At 40.8% G+C, this 21,188-nt stretch overlaps 1 protein-coding gene across 1 annotated transcript in view; it reads left to right on the top strand.

Annotated features, from left to right (window-relative positions):
* The window catches only part of COL7A1 (collagen type VII alpha 1 chain), a gene marked incomplete at its 5' end in the record, with an annotated part of 134,524 nt that overhangs the window by 69,932 nt on the left and 43,404 nt on the right, over window positions 1-21,188 (top strand). Inside the window, 19 exons of the mRNA XM_083353344.1 lie at window positions 473-508; window positions 649-684; window positions 1,035-1,115; window positions 1,774-1,809; window positions 2,052-2,123; window positions 3,132-3,176; window positions 3,359-3,394; window positions 5,247-5,282; window positions 6,397-6,501; window positions 8,022-8,057; window positions 10,010-10,045; window positions 10,389-10,436; window positions 11,519-11,554; window positions 14,418-14,534; window positions 16,778-16,978; window positions 17,427-17,462; window positions 19,144-19,188; window positions 20,044-20,109; window positions 20,596-20,640. Coding sequence (XP_083209470.1) covers window positions 473-508; window positions 649-684; window positions 1,035-1,115; window positions 1,774-1,809; window positions 2,052-2,123; window positions 3,132-3,176; window positions 3,359-3,394; window positions 5,247-5,282; window positions 6,397-6,501; window positions 8,022-8,057; window positions 10,010-10,045; window positions 10,389-10,436; window positions 11,519-11,554; window positions 14,418-14,534; window positions 16,778-16,978; window positions 17,427-17,462; window positions 19,144-19,188; window positions 20,044-20,109; window positions 20,596-20,640 — 1,149 coding nt within the window. The remainder of the gene's footprint in view (window positions 1-472; window positions 509-648; window positions 685-1,034; window positions 1,116-1,773; window positions 1,810-2,051; window positions 2,124-3,131; window positions 3,177-3,358; window positions 3,395-5,246; window positions 5,283-6,396; window positions 6,502-8,021; window positions 8,058-10,009; window positions 10,046-10,388; window positions 10,437-11,518; window positions 11,555-14,417; window positions 14,535-16,777; window positions 16,979-17,426; window positions 17,463-19,143; window positions 19,189-20,043; window positions 20,110-20,595; window positions 20,641-21,188) is intronic.

Here is a 21,188-nt window from a genome sequence, read left to right as displayed (position 1 = left end):
TCGAGGAAAGGAATGTGGAGGCACATTGGCACTTTTAATCCTTCCCCTTTTCTAGCATCACTCCAAGATTTCAGACAGAGTTAAGCTTTTGAAATAGATATAATCTTCTCCAATACTGAAATATTTTCTTGCAATTGAAAATAATCATAATCGGGCTTCAGACTCATATAGGAAGAGAAAAAGTCCTCTGCTTCTAAAGCTCCCAGAAAAGAATTCACTAATTAGGAAAAGTGGATATGCTGGTAAGTGTCAGTACACTCCTAATGCAGTCGGTCACTCCCTCCTGCAGTGAGAGAATGAAATAGGAAGAGCCCAAGATGAAAGAATGGCTTGACCAAGTCCTTTGCAATGTCAACAGTAGTAAGGGGAAATGGGAAGAGGCTTGGGGAGGGCCTACAGTCTGAGAAACTGGTGTCGGCCATTCCTTTTCCACAAGAGAATTGCAGAGAGATCTTTTCCCCGTCTCTTCCAGGGAATTGAAGGTCCCAGAGGGGTCCCTGGAGTTCGTGTAAGTCTTTTTTTTCTTTTCATGTGCTTCAGAGGGGAACGTAATGCTGTTGCTTCCTCGGGGATTGTGGAATAACAGAGGGCCCAGTCTGCACAATCATTTTTTTGCTTACATGGTATGTCAATTGTCTCCTTTTGCAGGGTGACCCCGGAGATCGAGGCCCAGTGGGAGAGAAGGTAAAGAGTTCCGATTTTGTCATTCACTAGAAGAGATGATGAAAGAAAAGACGCTGGCAAAAGCCATGAAAGCCCACCAAATATTTTTATAAAGCTACACTTCTGTAAATGCAAGACCTGATATTTCGTACAGAATTTGGAAAGAACGTTCGTTTTTTTTCCCTTTCCTTTTTTTTTTTAAAAAAATAAGCAAAGTAGCCTTTATTACTGCAGGAAAAGTGGATTGTGTAAGAATTATTGAATGGCCCATGTCCATGGTCTCATGAGCAACAATTTCATTAACTCCCACAGTTTCTACTAGTTGCCATGGTTGCTTTTTCATTCACTTATTCATTCATTTTTTTCTTCAGGGTGATCGAGGTCCTCCAGGCCTGGATGGTCGGAATGGCTTGGATGGAAAACCTGGACAAATAGGTCCTTCAGGCCAAAGAGTAAGTCTGATACTTGATACCTTCAGACTACAGCTCTTGGATTTAGCAGCTGTAAAGCCACAATGATGCTGCATTACTCTTAGCGAAGTCAGCCATTTATGGGAAGCTGCCGCTAAGTCCAAAAGAGTATTTTGAACATTTTGTATTGATACCAATGTTCATAATAAAGGAGTCATACTGAGGATCATTAGTTCCAAAATATACAGTAGAAGCTAATTATCATTGGTTTTTACTGGAGCATATTAATTGATTTTATATATGCAAGTTTTATTTTCATGGCCTTATTTGTTAAGCAGAACAATATAAAAAAGGGATGTTTTTGATGTGTTGAATCTACTGTACAAATGTTATGTAGATTTTATGGGATCATCACTGTAGCCATTTGTCACCATTTATCACCTAGAAAAAAAAGGGAAGTAAAATAACCTCATTTAGGAGATTGCAACCGGCCTCATATATCACACTGCACCATAATGTGAGGTGCATTGAGTTGGGTTGGATGGGATGGATTGGGTTGGGTTGGGTTGGCGAGTTGCACAAATTTAGCAAATAGGTTTAAACAAATATTTTGGGGAACTGCAGGTAAAAAACAATGACATGAGCACAAGGCGTAGTTCAATGTGTGACTTCTGATTACATCCTTGCTTTATTTTCTCAGGGTGATCCAGGAAAGCAGGGTGACCCTGGTCGAGATGTAAGTATTTAAAAAAAGCCACTGACCTCTGACAAGCCTATAAGATGAATAGATATTTTCCTCTTGTTTAATTGATTTCTGGGTAATCTGTGTGGAGCTTAGTTAGCATTCTTTGTCATATTGAGGAGCTGGTACATTTTCTATCCTAGACTACTAAATTTGGCTACCGTCTATATCTTTAGAAGAGGAGGGTCTCTATTCTGCATATCCACAACAGTCTGCTTTTTTAATAAAAAAAACAGGGCTTGCCAGGTCAGCGTGGAGAGCAAGGTCCTCCTGGAGCACTGGGCCCGCTGGGATCTCCAGGAATGCCTGTAAGTAAACACTGATCGGCATCCACTGCCTATATGTAACATATGGGGCTGAAAGCCAATATGCATATTTTCCAGTAGGAGCCTTTGTTAAGGGGGTGGTCATCTTCTGTATTCATCACCACAGCTGGCCTCTGCTATTGGGCAGATTGCACAGATCTAGTGAATCAACACTCATTGTTGACTTCTCAATTGACTAGCCCGCAACTGTATACAGTACACCTCAGCCATAAAATGTAGAGAGAAAAAAATGTTCTTGCTCTTTCCTTGCTATCTAGGCCCATATAGAAACTTAAGATATGTATTTGTTCAGTTTTCCACTTCTGCTTTTTAAATTAAAAAAAATACTTAGGTTGACAACTGGAGCAAGCTTACTTAGTAGAGAGTGAGCTTGGGCTAAAGTGATTGGTAATTAAATTCTGTTCAATACTGGATTCCTGTGGTGATATTGGCGACTGAATTCTCATCTACAAATTTAGGCTTACAATTTAAAAGAATGCAACACACATACACACACACAACACACACAAAGAAAATGTAGGATAAGGAGGGAGAAAATAAAAAAGACTCTAGCACTAATTATTAATACTACATAGATTTTATAACTGTGGGTTATTAGACAGATGGAAATTTATAGCTGTCTTGTCAACTAGAATGCAACAAATTTGAAGAGGAGAAGTCAAAAATTGCTCACTGTCCACCAGACTAGTGGAATAATTCTGTTTTCTGTCCCACTCTTTGTTGTGGTCTCATGAAATGGCTGCTGGATGAGAATTTTGGGGAAGTACAAAACCTGATGAAGGTGCCTTCTCAACAAGAATCTAACTGAATTTCTCCTCTCTTGAGTTTACTTCACTAACCATTGGTTGCAACAAAGTCATATATTCTGTATGGATTCATCCACCCTCATCCATCCTTGCTCCTTGTGCTAGATAACAATTCTATGGGCCTGTTGCAGTCAAGCTGGTGAAAGCTCTTTTAGCTGGCTGACTTCCTGCATTTCTTTTCCAGGGCAAGCCTGGTGAAGATGGCAAACCTGGGCTGAATGGAAAGAATGTGAGTGTGGGGCCTGATCCCTCTGACCTCCTGCTAGAAGTGGGGCTTCAGGTCTGACAGGCAAGAACTGTGTTAGGGTGGGGAGAAAGCATAGGGAATAAGATGAGCTAGTAAGGAGTATCATGGCATATGCTTCTAAACCAATCTGGAACACAAATATGAACAAGATGTTTACTTTCCAGGGAGAAGATGGGATCCCGGGAGAAGATGGGAGAAAGGTAATTTCCCCTTACATACTTCCAGCATTTCAGACAAACTTCTGTCTGTTAACCAGAGATTAGAACCAAATTCCTCAGGAGGGTCCCCCTTTCCCCTCCCTATTTCAGTAACAGCTTTGGGATATATTTAAATTGAGAAAACGCCATCAGAGGCACCAGCTATAATCCTTATTTTTCTGAGAGCTACATATCAATCCAAATAAGACTTTCCCCAGGAAAACTGCTTTTAATTCCACCACCACTAAAAAAGAAAGTAAGAATATTCTTTAGAGATGCCATTTTCAATTTCATTCCCTGTCTTACTCCATTTTCCTTCCAAGCCAGCGTTTTATACCTGGCATATTCAGTATTTGTTGCCCTTTCCAAAAAATAAATAAATATTTTTGCAAGTGCTAGACAGGCCAAGGAATAAGCTTAGATACAATCATTTGTCTGACATGTTATAGGGTTTCCTGCCTAAGCAGGTGGTTGGACTAGAAGACCTCCAAGGTCTCTTCCAACTCTGATATTCTATTCTATTCTATTCTATTCTATTCTATTCTATTCTATTCTATTCTATTCTATTCTATTCTATTCTATTCTATTCTATTCTATTCTATTCTACCTATTCTTTTGTATTTTATTCTGTTCTGTTCTATTCTATTCTTTTGTATTGTATTGTAGTCTAGTCTAGTCTAGTCTAGTCTAGTCTTTTTTTCCTATTATAAATGAATCTTTATTTACATTTCGTGTTAAAAACACACCATACACCAACAAAGACAAAAAAAACATTTACAATATACAAAAAACGAAGAAATCAAAAAATTGAAAACCATTTCAAAAATTTCACATTATATCTACTTCTAAACTAACAATTATATTCCACTCATTAAGTCTCTTATAACCATTCAACTCCAAAGCTTATTCATTAACAAAGACTATATCACTTCATTTTTGACCAACCTCCAAGCCACCCTCATTTCTTTAATCTTTTATCCAACCAAATATACCATTTATTCCATGATAGAAATGCTGGTGTCTCTTCTTTACCCTTCAACTTCTTGGTCAATGTGTCTGCTTCTGCACAATCAAGTATTCTCCTAATTACAACTTCATCCGGCGGGGTATGATTTGCCTTCCAAAATTGAGCATACCCCATCCTTGCCGCCGTTAAGATATGTAAAACCAAATACCATATTTCCTTCTTAATATTTCCAGGCCTGGAGCCAAGCAGATACGTCTCTGGTTTAAGATCAACTAAGCACCCTGTGATTTCCTCTATCCATTTTTGGATCCTCATCCAATATCTAACCACTTCCGGACATGTCCACCATAGTCTAGTCTTATAGGAGGAAGGTTCTTTTGAGAGCCAAGAACAAGCAAATGTAAGAGAAACCTGATTCTGGCCTCTAATACAACTTAAGTTGAACAGCAGATCATTGTTGATGATTTCTTCACTTTATAAGTGGTCATTAGGAGATGTAATACAGTGTTTTCTTGGGTAATGAAACATTAAGGAATTGGCTCAGCACACATCTAGGCCATTTTGGCCCTCGGCAATATCCAGAAAGTAGTCCATTTTGTTGATTTCCATCTCAGTAGAGGAGTGCAACAGAAAAGTTCTCTCAGCATTTTCCTTTCAGGTCCATAGTTCCCCTAGGGCAGGGGTAGGCAACCTTGGCTCTTTTATGACTTGTGGACTTCAACTCTCAGAATTCCTGAGCTACCCCTGCCCTAGAGATAGGTCACTGCCCTTGGATGGTGGTAAAATTCAAAGTGATGGATGTTAGGATCCAAGAAAGCTTTGCTGTTTCCCTATAAGAAAACTCCAGGATGTATACAAATACATTTCTGATTTTTTGTATGTGTCTAGGGAGAGAAAGGTGAACCTGGAGCATCTGGCAAAGAAGTAAGTACTTTTCCATAATAATGTCTGAATTTTCTTCACAAGTTTGTTTTTGTCTTTATTCCATCTTTTTTGTTTTTAAGCAAAGGCACTGCCAGGGTGATCTGCCTGGAAAAGTAGGTAATCAGAGCATTCCAAATCACAGTGATCTGGCCAATATGTTGCTTCACAGTAAAACATATGGAGTGTGTCTGTGTGTGTGCAGAGTAAATGCTATGCATGCAAAGAAGCGTGCTAGATGCTGATCATTCAGAATAGCCCCACGTAGGTTGTAAGCAAGGAGAGACTGATCTTCACCCCTTCAATTCTCACAGCTTGCCCCTTCCCAAATTGTATCCTCTTCTGACACATGGGTAAAGTTTAAGGTAAAAAGTTTCTGGTCAGCTTGCCTGGTTTTTAAATTGTTCTACCTTTAGGGACGCGGTGGCTCAGTGGGTTAGGACGCTGAGCTTGTCGATCAGAAGGTCGGCAGTTTGGCGGGTCGAATCCCGAGTGCCGCGTAACAGAGTGAGCGCCTGTTACTCGTCCCAGCTTCTGCCAACCTAGCAGTTCGAAAGCACGTAAAAAATGCAAGTAGAAAAATAGGGACCACTACGGTGGGAAGGTAACAGCGTTCCGTGCGCCTTTGGCGTCTAGTCATGCCAGCCACATGACCACGGAGACGTCCTTGGACAAGCGCTGGCTCTTCGGCTTTGAAACGGAGATGAGCACCGGCCCCTAGAGTCGGAAACGACTAGCACGCATGTGCGGGGGAACCTTTACCTTTACCTTTACCTTACCTTTAGGCAAACATTTTGGAAAAAAGAGAATTAGATTTAAGCTATAGGTTTTTTTTTAATAAAGTCGTAAGTGTGTAGGATACCAAGAAAATGAAAACGGCTAATGTTTAGAAAGAAATGGGGAGATTGGTAGCAGGTTATTAGAGCCCACAAGTTGTCTACAGAGAAGAATTTACAACAAAGTCCTTGATGTCTCCTGTTAAAAGGCACTTCAGAAAACAAGGTTGGATAAGATCCTTGGCTCAGATACTGCAAAGCTGTTGCCAGTTTTAAAAAGGTCACAGGAAAGCTCCCTACGCATGATATCTAACTGCATTTGTCTTTTTTGTTTTTTACAGGGTCCTGAGGGCGTTAAAGGAGAGAGAGGAACGAGTGGGCCTCCAGGGCCTCCAGGACCATCAGGTGTTCCTGGTATGCCTGGACAAGTTGGCCCACCAGGCCAGGTAATTTCCTTTCCCCCCCCCCCGCAGAATCTACAATAGGCAGTGATAAATTACAATAGGAAATGAAAATTAAGCCTCAGCAGAAACTCGCATGAAGATGGATAAAGGCTGAAATTCATCATGGGGAGCATGCGTGCATGCCTATGCAAAAAGAAAAGAAAAACACAGAACTGATATTGAGGAGCCGATAAGAGAAGCAGAAAAAAAACAGAAAGAAGAAAACAAACTTGGGAGCAGAATAGTTTGCATGTACATTCACACATATATAAGTAAAGAAAAACATAAACATTTTAAATATGAATTTTAACATTTATGTTCAGAATCATATTTATGTAGTTAAGGACAGTGTATTAAAATATTGCTGATATAATCAGTAATTAGTATATTGAATAGACTTGTATTTTCATTTTTTTTAATCCCATTTACCGGTATATCCTGCCCTTCTCCGAAGATTCAGGGAGGCTTACAATCTAAAGCACAAATCAATGTGCTTAGCAATAGCCTTCATTCTATGTATATGCCTGCTTATTAGGGCTTTCGCCCCCCTCCCCAAGCGGCATTATTACAAAGTCAGCTTATTGCCCCCAACAATCTGGGTCCTCATTTTACCTACCTCGGAAGGATGGAAGGCTGAGTCAACCTTGAGCCTGGTGGGACTCGAACCTGCACTAATTGCAGGCAGCTGGTGTTACTTAAGGAGGCATTAGCCCACTGCTCCACCAAGAGCTTTTCAAACCTTTTTACTGCTGAATTAGTTTTTTTAAGCAGAGCAATTTTCAACACTGTCAATATCACTAATCCACTAAAATAAGTTACCTTTGAAGTGTTCTGCAATAGCAAGTTTATCACATAAGAACAGGAAATGAATGAATCTTTATATTGCATCAATATTTATTTATTAGGAACAAAGGGGCAATAAGCCAACAAGCTGGATCTCCCAATATTTTCAAAAAACACTCAATCAGACTAATTAATTGGGCATCGCCAGTGAAGGTGGTAATGAATACAATATATTTTACGGTCAGCAATATAATTTACCAAGTTTGCAGTTAATATGCAATTTATATAGATTGTAATCCCATCCCTTCTCTTCATGATCAGTTCCTGTTGACTTGGTATAAAAATATGCCCCCCCCCCAAAAAAAATCCCATTAGATCTCATGGGAGTCAAGATCAAAATTTCATATCTTTTCAAGAGATATGTGCTTAAAAACAATTTTTTGTGGGAATTGATAGTAAATAAATATGCATTGGATTAAACAGGAAGAATTAAGATTTCCAAAAAATCATTTTGAAACAATTATTGGTGAATTTTGCTTTGGCTGGGTCAAAGAATTTACCTGAAATGCTCATAGAGAACGTTTATTCTAAATGTCCTGATATTGTTCATGTGGTTTGTTTGTTATCTTGAGTTTTCTATCCTTGCTTAGTGGCTCTTTAGGGAACATGTTGGTTGGACTCAATAGATAAATGTCTCTTTCTAGTTCTCTAATACTGGTAGTACATTTTGCTATTTTCAGAGCTTGCCCGGCCTCCCTGGAATATCTGGCCAAAAGGTAAGCAAAGATCTACTACACTTTGCATCACATCAGTAGAGTTGTAAAAAAAAAAAAAGTCAGATGACACTGCAGTTCTCCCTTCGGTCTCAATGGCAGCTGAATTCCCTCTATGACTTTGCAGATTTTTTTTAAAAAATGTAGTTTCAAGCCCACACGTGAAGGGTATTGTTATTGTTTTGGGAACAACACAATATATAGGTGTGTCCTTCTATGCCTTTTTTCACATGGCATGTGAAGGAAGTATATTATAGATTGACGGTCTCAGACTTCCAATCATAGTATGTTATCCTGCCTTTCACATATCACACATGATATCAGAATCTGGGACATAAATAATTTTTCATCTAGATCAGGCATCCAAAGTATCTTTCCTCTAGAGAGCAGGACATTTCATTTCATTTCAATGGTAAAACACACAGAAAAATACATCACTAAGAGAGGAAAAAATAGCAATTATAGTGGAAAAAGAAACCCTAGATATATGATAGTGATTAAAATGTGACAAAAAATAACCAAAAAAAGAACTATACAATAACTAAAGATAACAATATAACATTTATTCAATCATTAAGCTTATCAAATCTAGACCAAGTAGCATTATGTTATTACTTTAGAACATAAAGATTTTTGAAAAATAGTAGCTATACCCTACATTGATTACCTAAAATTAGAAGAGTAAATTTCTTCCCACTTCTGTAAAATTATTCTTTTTGACATGCTCCATGTTATTTGGGAGGTGATAATCTCCATATTTTAGAAATATTGGTCAATATCGCATTGAGATCCTTTAATATAATATTTGTTCCCAAAATTGCACTGATGTATATAGTAATTTGAAAACGAACAGGATTATAACTGGAAAGAACAGGAGCATCCTTATCAGGCTTCACAATACGACTCCATAAGTTGAGAGACAAAATCATTTGCGATAAGTCTAGTCACTGAATGAAGAATTGTAATTCAACAAATGACAATAATAACCCATATTTTCATAGAATGCACTTGATAAATTCAGACTGGACTATATTAAAATCTGTTTAACAACCAACAAAATTAAAACAATTGACTTAAATTTATCTGTGGCAATACCTAAAATAGAAATTACAAGATAAATGTTAACAGGTGCTTGCTTGCTTATTTATTTATTTATTTATTTATTTATTTATTTATTTATTATTTATTTATTTCTGTTTATAAGAATGTTGAGCTTGACCTCAATAAGCAAGAGATAAAAACATAAAATATCACTATAAATACATATTAGCAGCCAGTTCAAAAAATATATAGGCATCAACACAAGCATCTAGCAGATTTTATCTCTTCTCCAACCCCAATTCTTACCTATTTTTTATAAATCCAGATTAAGATATCTGAATTATAGTAATATTACCTACTTGCCGATAATTTGAGAATTTTACATCCCAAAATAAACTCCAGAATTGTGTTCAACTTATTCACAAATATACATAAAAAGTAATACGTTTCAAAAGTATCCATATATTGTATACTCATAATAAGCCAAACCAAAGTATTATGAAAAATGTGCTATTGCGGGTAAGCCCATTGTAAAAATTTTAAATGGAATTTGTTCTTGAAAAGATTATTTATCGTTACAAAATATGAAAACAAATGAAGAGCTCCAGAATATATATACAAAAAAAATTGAGGGTTGGCTTACCCATAGGTGGGGCATTTTTCATGTATTTTGATTAAAAATTTTGGGGTTGGTTTATGCATGGATGGTCTCATTAACAAGTATACAGTATATGGTACACTTTCTGTGGTTTCCTAGAAAACCTGAATATTTTGGCATCCACATGAAGCAGATATATTGATTTACAGCTTGCATATCTTGTGAGCGCTTCCTTAGGCTCTACTATCACCTAGAGCAGAATGGGAATTTCTTTATAGTTCTCTGCCCGGTGACTTCTCATCCCATTCTCTTGCAGGGAGACAGAGGGGAACCAGGATCCAAAGGAGAGCAGGTGGGCATTTTTCCCCAGGCATTTAATAATTCAAAATCAATTATTTCTAGAGTTTTGAAACATTATGAAGGCTTTCTTCATGACCCAAAATTTGGGTTAACAGGAATCCCATTTTACTGAATATGAATATGACTTTCACTGAGCCCCTCTGCCCCCTTTTTAGTCATTTAACAATGAGATCTTCATCAGTGGAATCGGGTAATATTGTGTGGCACAATTATTGGCAGATCAATGGTCACTGATATGGATCATCCACAGTTTATGCCAGGTATACCATGCATTTTGAAGTTATCATCCAACATCTTTCACTCATTCTATATATTTTTTAAAAAATTTATTTCAGGGGAGAAATGGTGAAACTGGACCACGAGGGGAACCCGGGACAGCATCAGTGAGTGAGCAAGAGTATTATTTCCTCATTTCACCTTGAAAGCCTAGGAAGGGGGAATTCCTCCTGTAAAAGTTTATCAATCAATCAATTTTATTACAGTCACAGACCAGCAATCCCTGTAAAAGTTTAAACTGAGAAGAGTGAACAATTTTATCCTGAGAACATGGCTTGACTCATGGATGAGAATAATTCCTACTGCTGAGTGTCTGATCAGGATTGTATTAAAATATTTAAGGGACTTATAAGCCATGGAAATTGTTGAGTTAAAAGTTGTTGGAGTAACAGACCTGTCAAGAGCTCGCCAATCGGGAGTTTTCTTTCTCAAAAAGCAGTTCACACACATGGGCATGACATTAAAGTGATCTTCCCAAAGGTGCTTTTTTTGGGAGGCAACTGGACTTTCTTGTCTTTCTTTGAAGACGTTTCACTTCTCATCCAAGAAGCTTCTTCAGCTCTGACTGGATGGTAGGGAATGGAAGGATTTATATTCCTTGCAGCAGACAGCTGTTCATTCGCATGTTTTTAGAGAGTCATTGAGGCCACTTGGAGGTTTATCTGTGCCCTCAAGGTAATTTGAGTAGTGCAAATGGGTGTGGACTTCTTGGAACTGCTGAAAGAAGTGTGTTGTGGAGTTGTGCTTTCTGCAGGACGTTTTCTGCCGTGTCCCTTCACTGTTGAACACGCACAGGGTGTTGGGTATGACTCTGTGTTGTCTGCATCTCAAACTGAAGCAGAAATGGTTCCTGTAGTCTGCATTTTTTTGGAAGTCCGTTTATACTCCCGTACCATTCAAAGAGTATTTATCCCAAACTGCATAGCTAAATGTCTATGGAGATTCTCAGTCATGCAGATCATGGTTGTCTTGGATGATTGAGTTGCATCTTTGGGACAACCATGACCTGGATGACTGAGAATCTTTGCAGACATTAAAGTGATTTCTTAAATTTGGGCTGCATACGAGGAAGGATTCTAGCCTGCATAAAGCGACTACCATCTTACTTCATTATGTTTGATGTTTATTCCCAATGGTCTATTTTCTTTTTTTTTTTTTTGCTCATGGTTTTCTATTTTTGTTTGCCTAGAATGTTGAACGAGCCCTAGAAGCACTTGGTGTTAAGGTAGGAATTCAGTTTACATCCTCCATCTTATCTCTGTATCGCAGGGGTCTCTAACCTTTTTGTTTTGGTGGCCCGGTGGGAGAGAGACGGGCAGGTGCCTTACGCGTGCATGTGCAAACATGAATGTGGCCACATGTGTGCGCGCATGTACAAACAGGATGCGAGCATGTGTACCACGCAAAAGGGACTGTAAGTATGTGCGTGAGGCTCTCAGCAATGGCAGCACCTGTGTTAGGCTTGTGGTGATGCTACCACCAGTGCAAGGATTGCACCATGGCCTGCAGCAATACCACCTCCAGCATGAGGCTCACACCGCTGCCCCTGCACAAGGATTGCGCTGCGGCCTGCAGTGATGCTACCTCCAGCATGAGGCTCGCGCCGACACCCCATGCAAGGCTCATGCCGCGGCCTGCAGTGATGTCACCCCATGCAAGGTCATGCTGCAGCCCACCTGCCGCTTGTGGAACTGCCACCATCCATGCAATATTAGCAGTGCTGCTGCTGCCCAGACAACATTTGCGGCAACAGTGGCCTGCAGCCCACTGGCCAAGATGCCACGGCCCAGTAATGGGCCACGGCCCATAGTTTGGGAATCTCTGCTGTATCACTGTCCTTCCCTCAAGGCTTCTGGCTGACTCTAAGTGAACATCCAGAACAGGGGTGTCAAAGTTGCGACGTCACGTGATGTGTCATGATGTATTGTGACTTTTTTTCGGTTGCCGGCAATGGGGTGGGCGTGGTTTTGCTATGATGCATCCGTCCCGTGGGCTAGCAGTTTGACACCCCTGATCTAGAAGGAGAAAAGTGCTTCCAGCCTCAGGGGAAATATATATATCTTCTCTGAAAATATCTGAATCTCTAGATGGACCTTGGAAGGATCTGCTTGATATCTATCTCAGTGCAGATAGACATAAGGATGATGGACCAGGAAAGCAAACTTTTTAACATTAGCTTCTAAATAGTGGAACATTCTGCCCCAGGAAATACTTTTAATTATTTATCTTTTGGTGCTTATGTGTTTATGTTTATGTTTATGTTTTATTTAATTTGTATACCGCCCTTCTCCCTAGGGACTCAGGGCGGTTCACAGGGCATATAAATAACAATACAATACAATACAAAAGTTAAAACAAAGATTAAATCAATGCCCAGTTAAAAAACAGTACTACAATTCTAAAACAACAATTTAAAACCCAGCTCCCCCGTCAGGCCAGACCGGCTAATTCAAATAAATGGGTCTTCAGGCCACGACGGAAAGTTCGGAGGTCTGATGCCATCCGGAGCTCCACCGGCAGTTGGTTCCACAAAGCCGGGGCACCCACAGAGAAGGCTCTCCCCCTGGGGGCCGCCAGTCGGCATTCCCTGACCGGAGGCACCCTGAGGAGGCCCTCTCTGTGGGAACGCACAGGGCGGAGGGGAGTTGAAGCCGGCAGCAGGTGGTCCCCGAGGTAGCCCGGACCCATGCCATGTAGGGACTTAAAGATCATAACTAAGACCTTGAACCTCACCCGGAAGACAACTGGTAACCAATGCAGCTCGCGGAGCAAAGGTGTAACATGGGAGTACCGGGAAACTCCCAAGACAACTCTCGCGGCCGCATTCTGTACCAGTTGGAGCCTCCGAGTGGTCTTCAAGGGAAGCCCCATGTAGAGAGCATTACAGTAGTCAAGGCGAGAGGTCACGAGCGCATGAGTGACCGTGCACAGGGCATCCCGGTCCAGATAGGGCCGCAACTGGCGCACCAGGCGAACCAGGGCGAAAGCCCCCCTAGTCACGGCCACCACATGATCTTCCAGGGTAAGCTGTGAATCTAGGAGGACTCCCAAGTTGCGAGCCCTATCCACAGGGGGTAAGAGCTCACCCCCCCATAGAAAGAGATGGAACATTTTGAATGTCCCGGGATGCCGGAATGCACAGCCACTCAGTCTTGTCAGGGTTGAGTTGAAGTCTGTTCCTCCCCATCCAGACCCGAACCGCCTCCAGGCAACGGGACATCACAGCGAGGGCATCACTGGGGTGGCTTGGGGTCGAAAAGAAAAGTTGGGTATCATCGGCATATTGATGATACCCAACTCCAAAACCACGAATGATCTCACCCAGCGGTTTCATATAGATGTTGAACAGGAGAGGCGAGAGAACCGACCCCTGAGGAACTCCACAAACGAGAGACCTAGGGGCCGATCTCTGCCCCCCTGCCAACACCGACTGCGAACGTCCCAGGAGATAGGAGGAGAACCACCGAAGAACTGTGCCTCCCACTCCCAATCCCCTGAGACGCCGCAGCAAGATACCATGGTCGATGGTATCGAAAGCCGCCGAGAGGTCTAATAGGACTAGGACAGAGGAATATCCATTTTAACAATTTTTTTTGGAATTCTGATAGCCCAGGTAACATAACTTATATAGAGTTTAAAGTAAAGCATGGGTCTCTTTGAAACTCAAATACTTTGGGCACCTAATGAGAAGGACGGACTCACTGGAGAAGAGCCTAATGCTGGGAAAGATTGAGGGCAAGAGAAGAAGGGGACGACAGAGAATGAGGTGGCTGGATGGAGTCACTGAAGCAGTAGGTGTGAGCTTAAATGGACTCCAGAAGATGGTAGAGGGCAGGAAGGCCTGGAGGAACCTTGTCCATGGGGTCGCGATGGGTCGGACACGACTTTGCAGCTAACAACAACAACAACAATGGGTCTCTTGTTTATGTCTGAGCCAATTCCCTCAGTGCATAATGAAGTTGAATTAGGTTAGAGCCACCATTCTCTCTCACCTTTAAATAAGTTAAAGGAATATTAGTTTATAAATGTTTGCATTTTAGATTGTGATTCTCACCATGCTTCAGTGATTCTTCTTTGCTTCCTCATAGATTTCCCTACTCAGAGAGGTCACTGATACTTATGACGGCAGCTCAGTCCCTGACCGCCGGAGAGGAATGAAGGGTGAGAGAGGAGATCCAGGAGACAGAGGGCCACCAGGGAAGGAGGTAAGGTTGAGTTCTTCATACATAAATATTAAGTGCATATTTTCTTTTTCCTTTTAATCTAGCTGGGGAAAGTTCTTCACACATACACAAACAAAATTCCAAACACAGCATACATGTTCTTTTCCTGAATATTGTGCCCTAAATCCAAATATCATGGTGACGATGTAGAAAAATGGATTCAGTGTTGATTAATTTTTATACGTTAGTATTCCTACAGTATTGTTTAGAAAAAGTTTGCTAAAAGTGGGGCAGAGACCACAGGCAACTGATTCGCTGCTTTTCTAAATGTCTAAATTCCTGCATCCATTCTTCGTGTGTCTCCAGGCCTTTAATTATTAAAACTGCCCCTTTTTCTTCTGTCATCAATTTACTTCTTGCGCGCCTCCTCCCTTTTTTGAGATCTGCAGGGCCAAAACATTTCCTCATTCTGCAAATGCTTACCTGCACCGTCAGACTCTGATGGGAATGTAGTCCATGCTAGTGTTTCCCCATGCTGGCTGGGGAATTCTGGAAGTTGAAAGCCACACATCTTAAAGATGCTAAGGTTGAGAAACAGTGGTCTATGCTGCTCCTTGGGTCTAGACCAGGGGTAGGCAACCTCAGCTCTTTTATGACTCATGTCAGCATAGCCGACTCAGCATGGCTAACATCCATCACTTTGAATTTTACCACCATCCAAGGGCAGTGACCTATCTCTAGGGCAGGGGTGGCTCAGGAATTCTGGGAGTTAAAGTCCATGAGTCATAAAAGAGCCAAGGTTGCCTACCTTTGGTCTAGACAAAAGGTATTGGTTTTGGTTTCATAATCCCTGGTGGTATAGCATCCAGTGATTTGAGTTCAAGAAGTAGACTTGGAGGAAGATACCAAGTTTTGAATTGTGGGTCTCAGATGTGAATTACAATGTTTGTTAAACTTGAAGAATAAAATATGAAATAGTAAATTGTAGTACAGCAGACCTGAGTTTACGTCTGTGGAGTGTAACTCAGCTTTGCAACTCTGTGGAAGGCAGCAAAGCTTTCTCATGACATAGTGACCTCACCAGGTGGGTGCATCTGAAAGTTTCCCTGGCTTGGGTAGTGTTAAGGAATACAAAAATGAAACATTTAAGTATTTGTTGCATCCCAGCAGCCATTTTCTCATAGATGGTGCTTGGACCACTTTATTGCAAGGGAAAACTGACATAAATGTTGCTGTACATAATAAATAAATACTTTCCCTTTTATCTCTGAGTAAGGCTTTTTTCATTTTCTTGTCAATCGCTCTTTGGTAAACAGATGTAGCTAAAATTTACTAGGTGAGGAAATAATTTGTAATGTTTTTGATTTTCCCCACCTCCTTTTCAGGCTTTTCAAAGATGACCAGTATAGGAAGTTAGGAGTTTCTTAGAAATGAACTGCTTCCAGCCCCTTTCTTTACATGCCTCCATAACTGAAAAAGAGCCCCAGATCTGCTCCACCTTTTCTTTCTTGGGCTTTAAAGGGTGGAAATGGGAGCTTTCTAGGAAGCAAATTGCTACCATTTTCAGAATTACAACTGCCCAGAACCTTAGGAACAGCTCCAAATTATGCCCTTGGTATGACTACTTGCTGGTATCCAAGGACCATGGCTTTTGCCCTCTTGTAGCATAGTAGTATAACTCTTGTTCTGTGGTGAGTTGTCCTAGACCCCACTGAATCATACTTGGGAGCCCACTGGATGTGCTAATTTTCTCAAGTCAAATAAGACGAAGCATTGGATTGAGACACCTCTAATACACTCCTCAGAGTACCCTTTATAATAAGAAAGTTGATTTGCCTAGGCCAGGGGTCCTCAACCTTGGCAACTTTTAAGACTTGCGGACTTCAATTCCCAGAATTCCTCAGCCAGCAAAGCTGAGGAATTCTTGGAGTTGAAGTCCACAAGTCTTAAAGTTGCCAAGGTTGACGACCCCTGGCCTAGGTTGTGCTTTGTACTGAAGTAAGAGCTAGATTGGCAGAGACCAGACTGATTTGCTATATTTGTAAACTGGTCTCCTCCCAGAATGAATGGCCTTCAGTGGCTTCTCACTCATAGGGCAAGAATGATTTGAAGCTAATGTGTATATAGTTTGAGTCTTACAGTTACCAGCTGCTGCTTTTGTGGACCTGAAGAATTTTTCCAGTATCTGCAATAAAGTAGTCTTATCAAAGCTATATCCTTGAATCTCTGCCTGCAAGCTTTCTATTCCAGAAGCAGCCTAAGTAAAGCCTGACCATTTCTTGTAGGGCCTCATAGGCTTTCCTGGAGAAAGAGGAGCAAAAGGAGATAAAGGAAATGAAGGACCACAAGGACCACCAGGACGTGCCATCGGAGAACAGGGGCCAAGAGGATCACCCGGGCAGCCAGGGGATCCTGGGAAACCTGGAATTCCAGGGCTGCCAGGCCGGGCAGGAGAAGTTGGAGAAGCAGGGAGGCCTGGAGAGAAAGTAAGTAGAACTATGAGCCCCAACTGAAAAAGTCATCAGGACAAGAAAAATAGTCCTGGCTTGCTCTTCATGTGAATGTATGCTTTGATGCTATACATTTTGATGATCTTGGCTTTAAAGAGAGCCTCTTAAATCGTATTGTCTATTGTAAACACATCTGAATGCTTATTTATTCATCACAGAACTGCATCTATTTATGTCACTGTTCAGTTCTGCAACTGAACAAATACATAATAACAGTTAAAAAAATACCCATAATATTTCCCCACCACAATGAAGAAAAAGTCATAGGATAATCTCAAGTTCCCTGCTATGCTTCGTGATTTTTTTTCCCCAGAAAAGAACCCACTTTACATTTCTAAACTTAAGTTGAGATAAGGGAATGTTAGAAGTGATGTGACTATATTGATTGCTTATCTCTTTTTAAAATGTTATTTTTGTATTTCAGGGTGACAGGGGTGAGCAAGGTACAAAAGGAGAACAGGTAAGTAGGGCTAAAAACTCCTTTTAGAGTAGGATTAAAGCTCAGCTCCTGGTCACTTTATGGACCTGTGTAGTTGTTTTGGCAATGATATAAAATTGGTTTGCTATTGTCTTCCACTATATTTTTAGATGCCCCTGTCTAGTGCATAGTAGAAAGAGATTCTGGCAAATTGAGATGCCAAGGTTGCTTGAGTGCTCTGCACTTCACTAGTTCCTGAGGTTGCATTGACAAGGCTATCCTCCTTCTTTATGGACAATCACCATCCCACCCACAGATATTAATGCTAGGCTGCTTAGAGGGTCACCCTGGCCTCATTAGAAATGCCTTGCTCTATGCAGAAGGCTATAAGTCCTGCTGGGACCTGCCACATTTACGAGCTTTATTATCAATTCCAGCAGCCGGAATTAAAGCTCTACAACTGCATACACATAGCTAGGAGAGTACTTAAATTAACCCACCACTTGCTGGAAGCAACTTTGACATCTGACTCCTACCCTGTACACTTGATTTAGACTGGTCACAGCTTGCTCTGGTTTGTTCCAGCTGCAGCTCAGTGTTAATTATAGAGAATATCATTTTCTGTATTTCACAGACCTGAGCCATGCTTCACATCTCCCCTTTCATCATCAGAAGAACTCTAAAAGCACACACAATGCTCTCCTGTCCATTGCTATCGAAGCTGGCAACTCCATGTTCAAGTACATGCATAATGTTTATCTGGCTGTTTGTACTGGCAACTTGATGCACACTTTCATCCAACTAATTCTTGAACTGTCATCACTGGGTGTTGCATCCCTCATGTTACCTGCAGCTAAACCATGTTCTCTAGTGGTCTCTTTAAATATACAAACTTACAACTTTCTTGAAATGGAACAATGGGGAGAATTTAGGAATATTCTATTCCTGCTCTAGATCATGTTGATCCCAGTATTCCAGACATGCTGTCCTAGATTCAGCCACATCACTTAAAAGTTCATGTGATACCAATAATATTTTAGAAATTGAGTGAACAATCAGTGGGAAAATGAATTGCATATATGTCTGTAGATCTTCTATGTGTCTGCTTTGCATTACCCTCATTTAGTTTTCACACAGATTCCCACGCAGGTGTTTATCGTCAGATTTCAAGTAATCACAGTCCTCTACATATGTATGCCCCCACATACAACACATACAACAAACATGTCCAACTTGTGATGTCATGTGACATCGCGCGACGTATCGGAGCTTTTTCTCCATTGCCGGCAATGGGGTGGGCACGGCTTCCACGTGACGCATCCGGCCCACGGGCTGGCAGTTTGACACCCCTGACATACAGTTTATGTGTGTGTGTGTCTGTCCAAACCACAAATTGACATTTAGAGCCCTGCTCAAAACAAACTTAGTTTGAGGAAATTGGAAACTGTGAAGCCCCTCCTATCATTGCTTTTCTAATCTAAAATCCATTGACCTAGAAATCACTTGCCTTGATCTTTTGTCTTGTTTTTTTAAGGTGTCTAGATTCTGTTACAGTTTTTTGTAAGTAAACTGCGGTTAGTCTGAAAAAGAACTCACGATCTCTGATCACTTATCTTTAAAGTCAACATAGGTTTGTAGCTGCAACCTATGGAAGGGCAAAAGAGAAGTGACCTCTAGCAATGGTGCATTTTGTTGATCTTTACCTGCTATTTCTTGTCCACAGGGTAGAGATGGCCCACCAGGTCCTCCAGGCCCACCAGGATCCAAGGTCGGTTGGATTTAAAATTACACCCTGGCTACCAAATTACAAAAGATTAAGAAGTTAATCTTTTAATCTTTAAGAAGAGATCTACATGACTTACTAGATATTTTCCAATCCTTATATTGTATAATTCTATGAAAGGAAACTGGGGGACATTCGAGGTATATCTGAGTGCCTTGACCAGACCAAGGAACCATGAGACAGTTATTCTTTTGTGTTTCTTTCCCCTGGAAAAGAGCTCATGAATTGAGCTCAGCTTGAAACATATTTTACTTTACTGTAATAAGCATTTTCCTAAACTGATAAAATTCACGCAGAAAATGCTTTTTGCAAGCCATTCAGTTGTCAACATGAAATAGAAAAAAGGAGGTGCCCAGAGTGATGCCTCTGTATTTGATATCATACTGAACACTGCCAATCTAGTATTTAATGGCTGAGTCTAAGGGTTCTGCGCATTTTAGTTAAGGAGGGCATTTGTGGAATAGTCTAAGCTTCATATGCTAGTATGAGCAATCTTTTTCATCTCTATGGGACTGAACTGAAATTTGGGTTGCCGCCTAGGAAAATTGATAGATTTCATCAGGCACATGGATCTTTCAATATTTATTGTTTAAATATGAAAGTCACTGCTTCAATTACTGTATATGTATGTGAAAGCCCTTTGTATGTGATAATCATGTAGTTTCTGGGGGTAGAGTTGAAACATCATTAAATCTGAGAGGTTCTATAGCTGTGTTGAGAATGTGACTTCTGTTGATAGTATTGTGGTCCCAAACAGGAATCTATAGACGTTTGTATGAGAGAGAGGCAGAGGCTGTCAGACAGACTGATGACAAGACTGACATATTTATGTGCTTTCAGGTAGATACAACAATAGACTCTGGACTTCCTGGAGAACGTGGACCTATAGGACCCAAGGGAAGCAAGGTTAGTGAATGTCCCCTTGTTATTTTTTCAATTTAATATCTTCCTACATAGTGTGCAGCTTGAGAAGCATCATTTGTTTAGTCTATATAGGATTGCAATGGAAGGATTCAACATCTGTGATCTTGCAATCATACAGTACATCACCTTTTAGTTGCTGTTTTTGTTTTAAAACTTCTGTATATAAACCATATTCACTAATTAACTGCATGTCCAGTTTGCCCTTAACATTTGATGGACTATGCTTATTGTTGAGAAAAAAAAGCAGGAGTTGTACTTTTAACAAGAGATATTCTCTTCTGTGAGCAGAAACTCTTTTGGTTTGAAGTAAGCATTACAAGTCAGAAAATGTAAATGGATTTACTAACATGGTGTCCCAACTAGTGAGAGTCGATTGATGATTGTTTTGATAGCAGGACATTTTCCCCATGCTTCTATTTTAGTAAAGGCTTGGCAGAATAATCATTCCTTTTTTTAATCCTTGCACAGGGAGACCCAGGAGAAGATGGTGCAAAGGGCTCCAGAGGCGATAAGGTCTGAATGTAGTAAGTTTCTCATCTTTGCACTTCTCCAGCTGTCCTTGTGTCTGTTCTATGCCTCCACTTGCGAGAGGGAACTCTTCTTTCCTGCAAGTGCTTGACCTGATCTTCCTTTAATATTTTTTTGCCTCTGTCTCTTTCACTGTCTTAAAGAATAATTCAGCAGCCCCCAGGGGTCTTTTATTCACAAAAGTGAATAAAAAACAGACATGTGGCTCAGAGGTTCAGCCTATTTGAAACCCAGTTTCAGACAGGGTGTTATGGGGCAGGAATAGAAAGGCTGGTGCAAATTGTCCTTTCTCTCTTTCTTCTCCACATGGCCTGATCACCAGCCCACCTACCAATCTTCTCAGTCCTTTCCTTTCCCTGTTCCCAGTTAACACTGGGCCATGGTGGTGCAGTGGTTAGAATGGAGTGTTGCAGGCTAATTCTGTTCACATTGCCAGGAGTTCAATTCCTTCAATCTGACCGGCTTGAGGTTGACTCAGCCTTTCATCCTTCTCAGATCAGTAAAATGAGGACCCAGATTATTGGGGGCAATAG

The sequence above is a fragment of the Vipera ursinii genome (genome assembly GCF_947247035.1).
Source record: "Vipera ursinii genome assembly, chromosome: 2".
In the NCBI taxonomy this organism is placed as follows: Eukaryota; Metazoa; Chordata; class Lepidosauria; order Squamata; family Viperidae; genus Vipera; species Vipera ursinii.
This window is presented reverse-complemented; position numbering and strand designations above follow the sequence as displayed.